General features: G+C 39.2%; 1 protein-coding gene across 1 annotated transcript in view; it reads right to left on the bottom strand.

The window, feature by feature from the left end:
* Positions 1-16626, bottom strand: part of CTNNA1 (catenin alpha 1) — a gene marked incomplete at its 5' end in the record, with an annotated part of 117221 nt that extends 100595 nt beyond the window's left edge. The window contains 2 exons of the mRNA XM_032847546.1: positions 13202-13405; positions 16332-16626. Of these exons, the coding sequence (XP_032703437.1) occupies positions 13202-13405; positions 16332-16626 (499 nt within the window). The remainder of the gene's footprint in view (positions 1-13201; positions 13406-16331) is intronic.
* Positions 16627-16994: the final 368 nt, after the last annotated feature.

The following is a 16994-nucleotide window of genomic DNA, read 5'->3' as shown; positions in this document are numbered from 1 at the left end:
CGCCTGGGTGGCTCAGTTGGTTAAGCAGCTGCCTTTGGCTCAGGTCATGATCCCAGCGTCCTGGGATCGAGTCCCACATCGGGCTCCTTGCTCGGCAGGGAGCCTGCTTCTCCCTCTGCCTCTGCCTGCCATTCTGTCTGCCTGTGCTCGCTCTCCCTCTCTCTCTCTGGCAAATAAATAAATAAAATCTTTAAAAAAAAAAAAAAAAAAAAAAAGAATATTTAATAGTCTAGGGATGCCTGGGTGGCTCAGTCGGTTAAGCACCTGCCTTCAGCTCAGGTCACGATCCCAGGGTCCTGGGACGGAGTCCTGAACATCGAGTCCTGCATCAGGCTTCTCACTCAGTGGGGAGCCTGCATCTCTCTCTCCCCCTGCCTGCTGCTCCCCGTTTGTGTTCTCTCTCTCCCTCTCTGACCAAAAAAAAAATAAATAAATAAAAAAAAATAAATCTTTTCTTTAAAAAATAAAAGAAATTTTAACAGTCTAAGAAAATCCTGTTTTGAAAAAGGGGTGGGGACGAAGGGATCCTTTATCACAACAGAAGTCACTAAAGGTACATATATAAACAATTTTTTTAAACCAAAGAATTTTTCCATTTATAATGGCTTTATTCTTCACAGTAGAGAATCTTTAAAAAAAAAGGGGGGGGGCAGAATAAAGAAATATGCTCTGCTTCCCAGCAGTAAGTATATTTATTATTAAGAGCTTTAAAGACTATAACTGGGTATCACTGATCAAATATTTAAGACTTTTCTTATACAGTATTTAAGGTTATTTTATACAAAGGAATAATAAGCAATGTTCATATAGACACAAAACAAGGGCAAGCCAAAACATAAATCTTTTCACTCCTAGAAGAGAAGTTTCATATTTGAGTCTACAAAACCAGTAATTCTCCCTCAAAGTAGAAAGAAGTAATTCAGAACAAGTATGCTCTGGCGTCCAATTTAAAGGACAACTAGCAAGGAAGCCTTGAAATAAGATGCTACACTGCATTCTATTTGGTAGACAATTACAAAATGCAAATTTTTTACAACAATCTGCAACTGGAGTAAACCCAAAACAGGAGGCCAATCATTTAAACACATCTGAAAATAACACTTGTAAGACAATTTACTGCGCAGATGTTATTTTAGTATAAATCACTGAAAGAAAATACCTTTCTTATAGTAGGTCTCCAAATCAATCCATTATGAAAAGATCCCAGTGCCACTTTCAGAGAGTGACCAAACAAGATCAGTTCTCAGCAGTCTTTGGTTCTAAATATCCAATGTTGCACTTTATTTTTTTTTTAAGATTTTTATTTATTTATTTGACAGACAGAGATCACAAGTAGGCAGAGAGGCAGGCAGAGAGAGAGGGGGAAGCAAGCTCTCTGCTGAGCAGAGAGCCCCCATGTGGGGCTCGATCCCAGGATCCTGGGATCATGACCTGAGCCGAAGGCAGAGGCTTTAACCCACTGAGCCACCCAGGCTATATGTGGAAGGCAGAGGCTTTAATCCACTGAGCCACCCAGGCGCCCCATCCAATGTTGCACTTTAAAATAAAAAAGCTATTTAGTGACTATCAAGCACTTACTTAGCAGTCGTCAGATGTGAACACAGAGTCAACCCAAAATAAACAGAAAAAATAAGGACATTCACTCAGAAAACATCACATTCTATAGACTTCTACCCTTCTAATTTTATATTAAGACTAAGAAATATGAAAACCAAAGTAACTTTCAAGAAAGCAGGCCTGAACTGAGAGTAAAGTAAATTTCCTAGCACAACAGGCTACACCTGTCTTAGGCAAGGACAGTTTGGAAAGTCAAGAGTATTTGTTAAATACTTTAAGTCCTCTAAAATATGTAATTTAAAGACAAATTTAAGATCACTGGGCAGAAAATATTAAGGTAGAAAGATAAGCCTTAATTTTACATGTTTGTCACATATGAGCATTCTAGATAAACAGGTGACCTCCCAAAACAACTAGTTTGTCACATTTAAACAGGAATTATTTTAAATGAACTTCTTAGTATCAACACATGACAATTTTGCCAAAAGTAAAACCTACTTTTTGGATGAAAAAGAATAAATGAGGAAAAAGGAACTGTGTTACAAATATATCTAAAACAGAGGCACCTGGGTGGCTCGGTGAGTTAAGCCTCCGCCTTCAGCCCCACATCAGGTTCTCTCCTCAGCAGGGAGTCTCCTCCCCACCCCCCACCACCTGCATCTCTGCCTACTTGTAATCTTTGTCAAATAAACAAATAAAATCTTAAAAAAAAAAAAAAAAGTATCTAAAACAATGACAATTTTCCGGGTGCCTGGGTGCTTCAGTTAAGTGTCTACCTTCAGCACAGGTCATGATCCCAGAGTCCTGGGATCAAGTCCCCAGAATCAGGCTCCTTGCTCAGTGGGGAGTCTGCTTCTCCCTCTCCCTCTGACTGCTACTCCCCCTATTTGTGTGCTCTCTGTCAGATAAATAAATAAAATCTTAAAAAAAAAAAATTAAAAATAAACACCTATTTTCAAGTGTATAGCACTTTATACTTGTTTTTTTTTTTAAGATTTTATTTATTTATTTGACAGACAGAGATCACAAGCAGGCAGAGAGGCAGGCAGAGAGGGAGAAGCAGGCTCCCCACTGAGCGGAGAGCCCGACTTGGGGCTCGATCCCAGGACTCTGGGATCATGACCTGAGCCGAAGGCAGAGGCTTTAACCCACTGAGCCACCCAGGTGCCCCACACTTCATACTTTAATGTGCACATCAAATATGCTATCTATTCGGCCCTCCTCTTCCCTAGTTGAGGAGAGAAAAAGACCCTTCTTGTCTACTATGAGTTAAATCCCTGAACTAAAGATCATGCAGACATGGGGTGGTGCCACTTTGGTTCTTCACTAGGAAGAGAGCAGCAAGGAACGGAGTTGTCACACAAAGCCAGGAAGGACCTGCCACTCTTTAAGAGAGAACAGCCTCAGTCTCTGCCTGCACAGATCCCTGTTTACCTTGCTCTGGCTATACTTCATTTACAGCTCTTTTCTTTTAAGGCATTTTCATATTTTTGCAGTACAACCACCTGTTACCCCATCTTCATGATTTTATTTCATCTTATTTGATTGGTTCTGTGCCTTTAAACAAAATCAGGTGGAGGAGCAGCCATTAACAATCCAGTTTTATCTTGAGAAAGCAGCTCTAGGAAGTTACTTAATCAAGCTTAATAAGTCCTATTGTCTGGAAGCATCAGCTTATTGTCCACCGTCCATGGCATCACATGTGGAAAGTCAGCAGGAGTAGCCCTGAACTAAAACTCAGAAGCCTCCTTTACCTGGGTATTATCATGCCCAAGTTATCCCTACTTCCAGACTGTTTTGAAAATAGGTGGCTGGGTTTTGCTTCTGATTAAGAAGAATAAACCCAATCCACCCTATCACAATGACAGCACCTAAAAACCATGGACAGAATGCACAGAGTAGCAATCTGAGAACTGAAGTGAAAAAGGGCCAAATCCACAATTAGAGCTATAGTCAACACTCCTCTCTCAGTAATCATTAAGAGCAAGCTGACAACAGACAGATAATAAATAAGCAATGTATGGAAAAACTGAACCAACTGGATCAACCAATACCATCTACCAAATGGATCTAATTGACATTTATAAAAAAATCACTCTATCCAGCAATAACACAACCCACACAATCTTTCCAAAGGAAGACACAACATTCACAAAAGTAGCACAGGTGGGGCGCCTGGGTGGCTCAGTGGGTTAAAGCCTCTGCCTTCAGCTCAGGTCATGATCCCAGGGTCCTGGGATTGAGTCCCACATCAGGCTCTCTGCTCGCCAGGGAGCCTGCTTCCTCCTCTCTCTCTGCCTGCCTCTCTGCCTACCTGTGATCTCGGTCTGTCAAATAAATAAATAAAATCTTAAAAAAAAAAAAAAAAAAGTAGCACGGGGTCGTAAAACGAGCTCCAATAAGCAATTTAAAGAAATAAAATGATGTAAAGTATGCTCTGTGGTCATATTGTTTTAGTTAAACTAGAAATAAAAGAAATGTAACAAGAAAATTTCCATCTAGTTACAAATTAAATAACATACTGCCAAATAATCCACTGGTCAGAGGAAGGCTCAAGGAAAAATTTTAAAAATGTCTCGAACTAAACAAAAAAGACAATAATGTATGGGATGCAGTCAAAGTAAACCTTATATGAAAATCTGCCCTATGGGGAGCCTGGATGGCTCAGTGGGTTAAAATAAAGCCTCTTCCTTTGGCTCAGGTCATGATCCCGGGGTCCTGGGATCGAGCCCCGCATTGGGCTCTCTGCTCATCGGGGAGCCTGCTTCCACCTCTCTCTCTGCCTGCTTCTCTGTCTACTTGTGATCTCTGTCAAAAAAAGAAAGGAAGGAAGGAAGGAAGGAAGGAAGGGAAAATCTGCCCCAAATCTTTATTAAAAAAAAAAAAAAAAGAAGAAGAAGAAGGTCTCAAACAGATAACCTGAATTCTCACCTCAAGAAACTAGAGAATAACAAGGCTCCTAGGTGGCTCAGTTGTTAAGTGTCTGCCTTCAGCCCAGGTCCTCATCCCAGGGTCCTGGGTCCTGGGATCAGAGTCCTTTATCAGGCTCCTTGTTCAGCAGGGAGCCTGCCTTTCCCTCTTCTCTTCCTGTGGCTCCCCCTGCTTGCACTCTCTCTCTGTGTCAAATGCATAAATAAAATCTAAATAAATAAGTAACACCTTAAAAGAAAAAGAAACCTAAAAATCCAAGATGCATGAAACTAAGGGGTCTAAGTTTACTTTTAAACCTTTTCATTATTACCATAGGAAACACTATCCAAGAAATGTGGGGCAAAATATGGAAGAAAATTTATACTGCCTCTCACCCTACCACCTAGTGACAATTACTAATATTGATATATTTAGAGGTTTAATCTTTTAATCCAAAAACATTTTTTGATATAAAATCTTTTCAAGGCTGCCCAATATCTAAAGAGTATAAAATAATACCAAGGATAGTCTCACAGCCATCTCATAGCCAGGCTAAAACCTGACCCATCTGCAGCCTGACACTGGGCATGCTTCCATATCTACTCCATCATCCTGATCTCAAGAGACCGTTCCACTATTGCTCCATTAGGCCAGCAGCATTTCATTTAATACATGTGTCTTTCTATATATAAAAGGTTAAAAACTTGCCTGTTAAATACTGCAATATGTAATGCCTGAGTAGCACACACGGAAGAAACTTGAACCTCTCCAAAAGCAACACAAAATATAACTTGAGGAGAAGGTCCTCCTCAGCGTTAAGAAGGTCTTTTAAATCTCTCACTTCCCATCGTGAGAAAAATCAATATTTGACAAATAAGATTTCCAAATTAAATAAATGCTGCTCCATCGATAGAAACAAGTCTTACACGTGCTCAAATTCTGCATTCGATGCAACATCTATTTATGTCTAAATTCTCCCAAATATGCTAGGCAGCTCACAGAAAAGCTTACACCAACAAATCAATAAAAATCATATCCAAGCACCGCTACAGAACTGTGGTCTAGCAATACAGGTGAAAGTTTATTACAGGAAACCCACAGGTTCAAATAAAGATGTAAATCAAAGCATATTGTAAAACAAACTCAGCCACAGGACACCTGGGTGGCTCAGTGGGTTAAGCCTCTGCCTTCAGCTCAGGTCATGATCTCACTGTTCTTGGCTAGGCCCCGCAATCGAGCCCCGAAATCCAATCGGGCTCTCTGCTCAGCTGGAGCCTGCTTCCCCGCCCCCCACCGCCTGCCTCTCTGCCTACTTGTGATCTCTCTGTGTCAAATAAATAAAGTCTTAAAAAAAAAACAACAACTCAGCCACATAGCTGCACATCACAGAGGCAAATGAAACATCTATGACACTCAACATCAGAAAGTGTAGCTTGGGAAAACACTGTAAAAAGCTTTCCTGCTTGACTCACTTCGAACAGATATATCAGACCTGGGTTTATCTTATTTAGGGTGGAGTATTTAATTTCAGAATAGTCATTTATAAAGTAGTACATTGGAAAGCTCTGCAGCCATTAACAATAATGATATAAAACCACATTTGCTGTAGTAAAGATGCACAATGATAAACGTACTGAGAGCTCAGACTTTCAGGACAGAAATCTCCGCTGAATGTGTATGTATTTTTGAGCAAATAACAACTCAATATGGGTTATTATGGCAGTAAACCAGGTAAAAACAGTTGTTTTTTAGGACAATGGCTGGCATATGGTACAGAGTAAAACAGTACAAATAATCCTTATTTTTACTGTTAATAATAGAAGAAATGGTAAGGTAAGAATTGATATGTGTGTGTACCTACATATGCATACATATGCGTACACACGTACACACATACGCACAAAGTATAGAATACATGGTAGGATTACATGTGATCTATAACGAACTTAGAATTATAATCAGAAAAAAAGTAAGCTATTCTAATTTTGAATATAAGAAATGCAGCTACAAAATAATGTAGTAGCAAGCTCTGTGAAGACTCCTTCAAAGGCTGGGAAGCTCTGGATATGCTAAAGTGATTCCAGGAAGGCATCTGCAAAACTGAGAAGAGATTAGCATCTAAATTAAGTGCTTCCCTTCACTCAAAGTAAGTGAATATTAAATGCATCCTATTCATACATTCCATATCAAACTATTAACCAAATCAAATAAAAATTTTATGTCTGCTATATTAACATAATCAAATCCCTCAAATACATGCCCAGTGCAACACAAAAACAAACAAAAATGCAATCTTCTTTTAGGATCCTACTACCAACGCATCCAATGTTTTTTAGGCAAGAACAAAGATAAAATTTATCTTTAAACAACATCATCATCACCAGGTTCTAAACTGTACCAATTTTCTTCTGTCTAAAACTATACTTTAAGGTATAAAAAAATACAAGCTATGATAGTTACCATGTAACAGATATGCTACCATTTTGGACATTCAATGAGGAGGTTGAACTTTTTTATCTACTCACCTTTGCTGGCTGGTTACTCAGAAGTCAGAACTACCCAAGAGATATACAATGTGACCAAGTAACAAAAAATACATATACTTTTAAACATTCTAGTAGAGGTAAATAAACAGGTAAAAAATAAGTTTAAGAAGAGATTATATTTAACCATATTCCCATCCTTTTCTGTGTACTCAGTCTTTGAAATAATGGCAAGGAGTTTATACTTATAACACATCTCAGTTTAAACCAGTTACGTTTCAGGTACTTGACAGCCACATTTGGCTACTGGCTACCACACTGGATGGCACAGAGCTACAGCTACTCAAGCCCAAAGCCTGTGCTTGTCATCAATCCTAAATCCTGTCAACACAAGACCATAAACCACTGACCAACACTGCTCAGGACAAAACCAAATGGAACTCATTTCAAAGGCTGAAGGTCTTCTCTATTTCAGATACTGTGTTAAGTGTTTTCTGATGTGGGGAATAAAGGGTAGGAAGGAGGAGTTTGGTTTATCTATTTTTTGAGAGGTCAGGGGGCTTGAAGATGAGTGTGGTAACAGAAACAAGCATGGTCACAGTAAATTCTACTACTGGGAAAACAGCTCAAAGCACATGCTCTAATAAAGGGAAAAAGGAACATATTGACGATCAGCATATCCCTCAGCAGAATGAAGAGTGTGAAATATAGAATTCAACTGCATAAAGTACAAGGCTCTTCAGAATGTTGTTTTTCACTGGCATTGAAATAACTTCAGAGAACATTCTAACATACAAGTGAGCTCCAAAGGCAGCTATGTATTTAAGAAATAAAAAATTTAACCCATTAACCTCTCATCTTGTTCTAACGCATTAATGTAACGGTTTGAACCCTAATTATATAAATATTTTGTTTATATGCAGGGAACAGTAAGAGGGTTAAAATTATTTTAAAATAAAATTAAAAAAAAAAAAAAAAACACTACATACAAGAAAGGGAAACTAACTGGAATGCCTATTCCTAAATGTTAATATTGGTAGTTCAGTAATTTAATGCATATGTATGACTTTCAATTATGAAAAAATAAAGTGGTAACAATTCTTTTTCAACTTCAATTACATTTCAATTTCAATCCATTCACTTTTAAGCCTTTTAAGATTACGACATCCATCCAAGCGGTTTTTCTTTTTCTAGAACCCTTCCAGGAGTAACCGTAAGCGGACAGAGCAGGAACAAATTAGACTTAACCACAATAACCACATTTCATTTCAAGGAAACCTGGAAGTCATTTGTGGAACTACAAAGATCCACTGAATGTCAAAAGACCTCTATTGTCATGCATCTGAGGCATTTCCATAATGTTCTGAAAGTAGGGGTCAAATGTATTACTTTTAGCATCAATATCTCTTAGCTCTCTGTACAGTAAGTTAGCAGTACCGCCAAGACTAACCTCCTACTCTTTAAACCACAACGCAAACAGGAGCATTAAGTCTGTTGCCCTCCTGGCCCTTGAAGCCTTTAAAAAGAAGTTTGGCTCTCACCTGATGAATCAAATTTAACTCTACTGTGATGCAGGACACCACTTTCCCTCACTGCCTATTTCAGAGTACTTGGCTTGTTTTTTTTTTTTTTCTACAAACATCATTATATACTGGGAGATCTAAAGGAATTAGTGGTAAACCTCCCATGGTCTCCTTCTCTATAACCTTCTAAAATGTAAGGCCCATAAGGGCAAGGATCTTTTGATTTTTTTCCACTAATATTCCTAGCACCCTGAATATACAAAATTGTCTATTTCATTCATTCCCATGTCAGCATGACCTAGTCTGTAAAGCAATCATTCACACAATACCACTTCTAGTATTATAATAATGCCTGAAAGTATTTTTTTAAATAGGTCCTGTCATTCATTCATTCATTCATTTTAGAGAGGGAGTGCAGAGGGACAGAGATAGAAGGAGGGAGAATCTTTTTTTTTTTTTTTTTAAGATTTTTACTTATTTACTTGACAGAGATCACCAGTAGACCGAGAAGCAGACAGAAAGAGAGAGGAGGAAGCAGGCTCCCCGCTGAGCAGAGAGCCCAATGTGGGTCTGGATCCCAGGACCCTGGGATCATGACCCGAGCAGAAGGCAGAGGCCTTAACCCACAAAGCCACCCAGGCGCCTGGGAGGGAGAATCTTAAGCAGACTCCAAACTCAGTCACCCAGATGCCCCAGTTCCTGCCTTTTATAAGTTTAAACACAGTCGCAGAAATTATATGGATAAAGAAAATACAAGTAAGCAACAATTCAAGGAAGTCAACAATTACATACAAAACTTCATGCAGCAAAAAAATAATGCAAGATGGTGCAGTCTGAAAGAGCCTTCAGCAAATAGATGGAGGGGAAAAAATGTGAGCCTTTAAGCAAGAGCAGGTTAAGTTTTCAAGAAGTAGGAAGAGAATCTGAAACACAGAATGAACTATGTCCTACTGAAGATATGAGCACAGACTTGCCTAAGCAAGCAGAACAGAGCAGACAACAACAACAAAAAAGTATATAGACCCTAGAATAAAGCAATGGCAGTAGAGACAGTAGGGACAAATGCAATAAAACACCAGAGGAGTTTCTCCACTTGAACCACATGATGGAATCACCTGAGGAACTTAAAAAAAAAAAAAAAAAAAAAAATACCATCACCTGGGGGTGCCTGGGTGGCTCAGGTTGTGATCCCAGGGTCCTGGGATGGAGCCCCACATCACTGGGCTCCCTGCTCTGTGGGTAGTCTGCTTATCCCTCTCCCTATGCACTCCCCCCACCCAACTCTTGTGCCCTCACCTGCCCTCTCTCTCAAATAAATAAAATCCTTAAATTAAAAAAAAATACTGTCGCCTGGACCTCAATTCAATGACCCTGATTTACATGGGGTACAACCTAGACATCAAGATTTTTTAAGTTCCCTGGGAATTCTAATGTGCATCCAAAGTTCAAAATCATTGCCTTAGAGGAAAAACCAATGGAAATCTAGTAAATGTCCACACAGGATAAAGAAGGAAGACTAGAGATGATAACAGGACTTTAAGAGTATGTACCTTAAAAAAAATGACATGGCTGAGAGAAGCCTGGAAATGGAAAAAAAATATATATATATATCAGGGGCGCCTGAGTGGCTTAGTGCACTAACTGGTCAACTCTTGGTTTCGGCTCAGGTCATGATCTCAGGGTCATGAGATTGAGCACCACATTGAGCTCTGCACTCAGATGGGAGCCTGCCTCTCTCCCTACTCCTCTCCCTCTCCCTCTGCCCCTCCCCCACTCATGCCCAGGCAGGCACACACTCTCAAATAATAAAAATAAAAAATAAAAATACGGGGCGCTTGGGTGGCTCAGTGGGTTAAAGCCTCTGCCTTCAGCTCAGGTCATGATCTCAAGGTCCTAGGATGGAGCCCCGCATCGGGCTCTCTGCTCAGCAGGGAGCCTGCTTCCTCCTCGCTCTCTGCCTGCCTCTCTGCCTACCTGTGATCTGTCCAATAAATAAATAAAATCTTAAAAAAAAAAAAAATACATCAGCCACTCTGTACTTGACCACTTTGTCTACAAAGTTTCATGTAGTGAACCAGTTTTAATTAAGCCAGATTATCTTAATTTTCCATGTATCGTAATTATTTGTCTAATATTTTAAAGAGAAATAATCAAAACTTAAAGTGAGGCATTTTTTAAAAATCAAGGTAGAGCTAAAGAATGTAAAATAAATCCTTCATAAATACCTCTCAGGTTTCCCAGATAGAAATAATCCCATCCTCCTTGCAATCCCCATGCCATTTTAGCACTCCCCATAAATGCTCTGTAGAGACCGAGTATTAGAAGGAAAAGACCAGTGCCTCATTCCTCCTCTACTCAGTGCTCAGCACTCTACTACTTCGCATGTGACACATATTCAGTATGAAGTTAGCCACAAGCAGATACCACTGGTAAGTTCTGATTGTTATTAAAGGTTCTAAATGCTTTTGAAAGCTCCCTAAATAAGCACAAATCTCACCCCAATTCCTTCTGCTTCTTGCAGACCCTGTGATGTTCTAAGCTTTCAACTGTGCTTCATTGCTCTTCCCCTGGCTTTACCTTCATTCCATCACTTTTGACAGCACCTAACCTGCTCAATGTCACTTGAGTCAATACAAGGGAACTAAATATTTTTATCTTTAGGAAAAACATGTCCAGAAACCATCTTCTAAAATAAAATCTGAATCCCAAGATAATTTCTACCACAATCTTAAATTTCAGCCAAAGATCATTGTTCTAGCTTTCACCTACATAATAAAATGTTATTTAAGAGTGATATTATGCTCTCCGCAACTCCAAGTATAAATCAGTGTCTCCTACCTTTACTTACATCTGTGGCACGAACTGAAAATAGTATTTGTTTGACACTCTGGAGAGAAACTAGATGATTACTCATGACCAGAGAGGACTAGGCCAAGATCCAATCAACCCCAAGACTCAAGGGATCGTTAGGAAGCTCTTATATGCAGAATAGTTAGGAAGCCTGCATACAGAACAATAAGAAATTTATCATGTATTCTTCCCAATCAAAGACTGTTTTTAAAGAATTTTCCTAATCATAAATACACTTGATATTTTTGTACCACTTCAGTACTACATGTGATAGTAGATAACGCATCCTCACATATACCAAGTCCTTTGTTCCCCTATTTAAAACTCTAATATCATGAACTATTCTTCAAATTACCCATTTTTTATTATTTTCTGTTTTCAAGCTTAGGTACAGATTTTTAAATGTGCCCCATATTTTCACGGACTTATCAACTGATTTTTCCATTTGATTTAACTAAGCCTCTAATCTCACTTTTCTGAGGTAGACTGCATACGATCAAAACATGGCAATGGCTTAAAAAAATCTCAGTCTGCTTCACTAATTTCACAATATCGTCGAAAAAAGATAAACACACTAAAGCATTCATCTTCACCCTAGGAATTCCATTATGACTTACCATTATATGTTCACTTATATACGCATATAAGTGAACAAGTAAGATGTATTGCAAATGAATACATAAAAAAATACCAGATCTTTTCCTGAAAAGCATTAAACAACCAAAAACCACTGGTGAGAACTAGTCTGTGTTGTTCTCTTCCCTTGAAAACGATTTTAAGATTTTATTTATTTATTTTTCAGAGACAGAGAAAGAGAGAACACAAGTAGGCAGAGTGGCAGGCAGAGGCAAAGAGGGAAGCAGGCTTCCCACTGAGGAAGGAGCCCAATGTGAGACTCAATCCCAGGACCCTGGGATCATGACCCGAGCTGAAGGCAGTGGCTTAACTAGACTGAGCCACCCAGGTGTCCCTAAAATGATTTTATATAAATTTTATTTAACCTATTCCTTTTCTGCAACAGTAAATATTGGGTGCAAGGTTTAAATTACAGTAACTCTAAACATTAAATAACTGGAATGGCAGAAGTATCTGGGAAGGAAAAAAGGAAGGTAATGACCATAGAGATAAAAATCAACAAGTATTATCTATAGAAAAAAAATTTTTTTTACAGCACTCGTTTTTAAACACAAACCCTAAAAATTCAAAACCACTACTCAGTTCACCTAATACAGCTGTAGTTGGTAATTACTTCTTCTTATGACATTCTATATGGTTCATGAAAAAAACTACCAACTATAAATATATTCAGCACTCCCTTTTGCCTAAAATTAAATGGCAGCCTAGATGTGATAATGGAATTTTAGGGAATAAAGGTCATTATCATTAGTACATGGATGCTAAGGTATTTAGAGCTGAACCAACACAATGTCTGCAACCTACATCCAAATGTTAAATGGAAAAAAAAGCTGTGTGTGTGTGTGTGTTTATAAAAATAAATGACACAGGGGCGCGTGGCTCAGTGGGTTAAAGCCTCTGCCTTCAGCACAGGTCATGATCCCAGAGTCCTGGGTCGGGATCTCTGCTCAGCAGGAAGCCTGCTTCCCCTTCACTCTGCCTGCCTCTCTGCCTACTTGTGATCTCTGTCAAATAAACAAATAATCTTTAATTAAAAAAAAAAAAGAAAGAAAGAAAGAAAAAAAAAGTTGGGAGGAAAGGGGAACATAGAAAGCCACTTACTTTTTTATCCATTCCTTGAAAAATCTGCCCCATCCTAACGGGCCAAGCAACCAAGAGCACACTTGCCATTTTTAGTTAAAATATCTCAGATCCAGCATCTGTTACATTCTCACTTCAAAAAAAAAAAGTTCTGATACTCACATTGCCCATGTACTCTGAGAGCAGGTCCTGAAGGGCCTGGCGTACAGCATTACACTCAGCCACAATTCTCTCACGCCGGTCATCACGCGTGCACGACGAGTCGGCCATCAGGGCAGCCCCACTAATGATGCTTTCTAGGCGCTCCTCCAGGGAAGGTCTAAAGCGCTCCTCACTGAAGCTCAAGGGGTCCACAATGATTTGTTTCTGCAGAGAAAGTGTTAACTGAATCTTAGTGCTGATCATGTTCACTCCATTATTAATGAAGGTGAGCAAAATGTTGATCAGGACCATCAAGATTTAATACAAATATTCCAATGCCTAAAATAAAGTTACACTTTTTGTTAGATTCTCAAAGAAGGCACTGCAAGCAATACTATCCAGCTGAATGGGGCTTCAGTAAGACACCATACCACAAAATACAAAAACAAGTATGTCGGCATTAAAATCATGTTCACGCTACTGAATCTGAACATCTACATGTCAGCCTCTACAGTATTAGTAAAATGATAATTCTAAGGAAATAAGTTAGCTCTTTTCCTTTTCTATATACAGAGTATAAAATGGCTACATGACATGAGCAGAACTGTTTCACAGTAAAAAAAAAAAGACAATAAAAACAGACAGACTTCTGTCCTCAGTTTCAGAAAGGAATGCATTTATAATCAATTCCATTCTATTTTCCTCATCGTATACATCTACCAAATTTTATAGATAATACAGTCTCATACTCAACCTATTAGGTCCAAATTAGAGACTCTCTCTGCTTAAAGACTTCAAGGTAATCTGTAAGACATATAAACAATCCATTCCAAGAAAGCTACTCTTTGAGGTGTAACTGCCCCAGTAAGAATAAAACCTTCCTCTGTCTCTTCACTCCCATGACCCCACTTAAACCCAGCTTTACCAGTGGTGAGTGAGGACAGGTTACAAGCGAGCTTTAGGTACAAGGGCAAACATCAATACCCCCAGGACAGCAGCTACTGGCCTCCCTCCAACTCTTCCGTTTAATACAATTTATCCTCACACTGCTAAATGTCTGTGCAAATATTGTGTCTTTAATTTTTCTTTATGGAGACTATTCTTACTGATTTCAAGTTAAATGCCAAGTTTTTTCTTTTAAAAAAGCTTGCCCTTTCCAGTAAGTATACATTTCTTCTTCCCATTCCCAAGAACCCTCAGTTTCAAAACTGAACATGCAAGGCCTCCAGTTCATTATTAACCTACACATTTTAGCTGACCATTTTTCTTATCAGATTAAGTTATTACAGGATTTCTCTGGTTGGGGCGCCTGGGTGGCTTGGTCAATTGTCTGCTTTTGGCTCGGGTCATGATCCCAGAGTCCTGGGATTGATCCCTCCACTGAGCTCCCTGTTCAGTGGGAAGTCTACTTCTCCCTCTGACCCTACCCCCTCTCATGCTCTCTAATAAATAAATAAAATCTTAAAAAAAAAAAAAAAAAGATTTTTCTTGTTAAAACTGAACACACAGGGGAACTTGGGTGGCTCAGTGTATTATCTCTGCCTTGGGCTCAGGTCAGGATCCCAGGGTCCTGGGATAGAGCCCCCGCATAGCATCGGGCTCTCTGCTCAGCAGGGAGCCTGCTTCCCCCTCCTTCCCCCCCACTCTCTCTGCCTGCCTCTCTGCGTACTTGTGATCTCTTTCTGTCAAATAAATAAATAAAGTTCCTTGGGGGGAAAAAAAAACCCAAAAAACCCAAACACACAATGCCTTCTGACCAGTAAGAATGAGAAATAAATGGTTACAGAATGTTAAGGCCCATTAAGCTATAATGGGCCTGCAATCACTTCATCCAACCCCCTCATTTTATGAAGTCTCACCCTAGTCCTAAGAGGTTAAGTAGCCCCTGACAATTATAACTCAAATCAGGGCAAAATGTAATCCCTAGTGCCTTCAAAGAGGTCCAATACCTAAGACTGCCAAATCTGAGTGGAGTGGAAAAAGGGGTCACTAAATTTTAAGATGCATCATTTAATGATTTAACATTTAGTCATTTAATGATTAAAACTCCAAGAAAAAGTCGATTCTAACACCATGGTGTGTAGAATTAACACTGTCTTTATGATTTATGAAGTCACAAATCGTCATGTGTATCAGAAATGTTAAGTTACACATGCCAAACTAAAGGATCAAAAGGAAGAAAAGGAAGGTCAAAGGAGGAAAATATAAAGGCAAGGAAAAACTGTTAAAAACAAAATGCACTCCATTATGTAGATTCTCTACTTCAAAGCATTCCTACTTATGAAAGGATACTGGCCCCAGGGAAGGCACTTTTCTGTTATGTTAATCAAAATAATAATAAAAATGATGATGATGATGATGATGATGATGTAACCCAACAATGGGTTTAGAATTAAAACAACAACAACAAAAAACTTAAAAAAAAAAAAAAAAAAAAAAACCTGCTGCCATCTACTGGAAGCCATGAAGCATTGTGGGTAGAAGTTTAAAAAAAAAAAAAACAACCCAAAAAAAACAAAAAAACCACCAGAAAGAGTTGATATATAGGACAGTGTGTACAGAGAATCTATACACAGAACAGATCCAGGGCATCAACTATAAAAGATAACTATATGGAATTACACTGAGTATTTTAAGCCCAAATTTGCTTCCACTTGATTAAATTTCATATATTACAATTTAGTCACTGAGAAGTGCACCTAGGCAGACAAGTAAGATTAACGTGACAACACTTCTGTCATAATCACTTATGATATATCTGTCTTTTCCACTAGACTGTAAGACCCTGGAGGACAAGTCTGCACGCACTCTGCCTCCATCTCCCAAAGCTTTGTATCTGCTAAAAGGTTAAAATCTTAGGTGAAATAAACCAAACTCATATCCTCAACAGGTAATGATCCCACGGGAAACTAAGTTTCATAAAAAGAATTCAGAAGCTTAACAAAAGAGAAAGGGAAAGAAAAAGAAAAAAATGTTGTAGGCCCAGTCACGTTCAAGTAGACCGATGATTTCTAAAATTTCTTTTGACATAGATTGCAAATCTAGGTAGAAAATGAACTTTCATCAGAAACCATGATCACATATCCCTAGAAACCTCTTAACTTTGGGCAGATGGTCAAGAATCTGAAGTTGCCTCCTACGCATAACTTACATCAAAATTATTCAGTGCGTATGCCAGTTCTCCTCCTCCCCCACCCTGGTGCTGGGAAGCATCATCTGATGCAGTGGCTTGGGCTGCATTGGAAATGCCTGTGACTGCCTGCTGCAGCTGCTTATAGATCAGGTCTCTGTTAGCCTTATAGGCTGCAACATCCGGGTGCTGTAGGCATGCCTGGGATGCGGTATAGAGGATTGGAACATTTTTCTGCAGGATTCCTCTGGCTGCAGCCATCTGATCACGATGGCCCACATCTTTCAGTTCCTGTAAAACAAGAAATTGCAACAGTCTTTATGTGAGTTCTAGTCATTAAAAAATTTGTCAGTAAAGTCTGAAAAGTGAGAAATTCTACTAATTAGACACAACAGTTTCATGAATGTCTGGCTTCATAACAAAGGAGATAGCATGGATTAGTAGGTAAGAATTCAAACATTTCAAAATCACCCAGACCTGGGCTTGAATCTCCAGCTCTATTTTCTCCTGTTGTGATCTTACTTAAAATGCCCACACTATGGGGCGCCTGGGTGGCTCAGTGGGTTAAAGCCTCTGCCTTCGGCTCAGGTCATGATCCCAGTGTCCTGGGATCGAGCCCCACATCGGGCTCTCTGCTCCGTGGGGAGCCTGCTTTGCTTCCTCCTCTCTCTCTGCCTGCCTCTC

The sequence above is a fragment of the Lontra canadensis genome, unplaced genomic scaffold (assembly GCF_010015895.1).
Source record: "Lontra canadensis isolate GAN:19392208 unplaced genomic scaffold, GSC_riverotter_1.0 scaffold189, whole genome shotgun sequence".
Classification (NCBI taxonomy): Eukaryota; Metazoa; Chordata; class Mammalia; order Carnivora; family Mustelidae; genus Lontra; species Lontra canadensis.
Note: the sequence above shows the minus strand (reverse complement) of the source record. Positions and strands in the feature narration are given on the sequence as shown.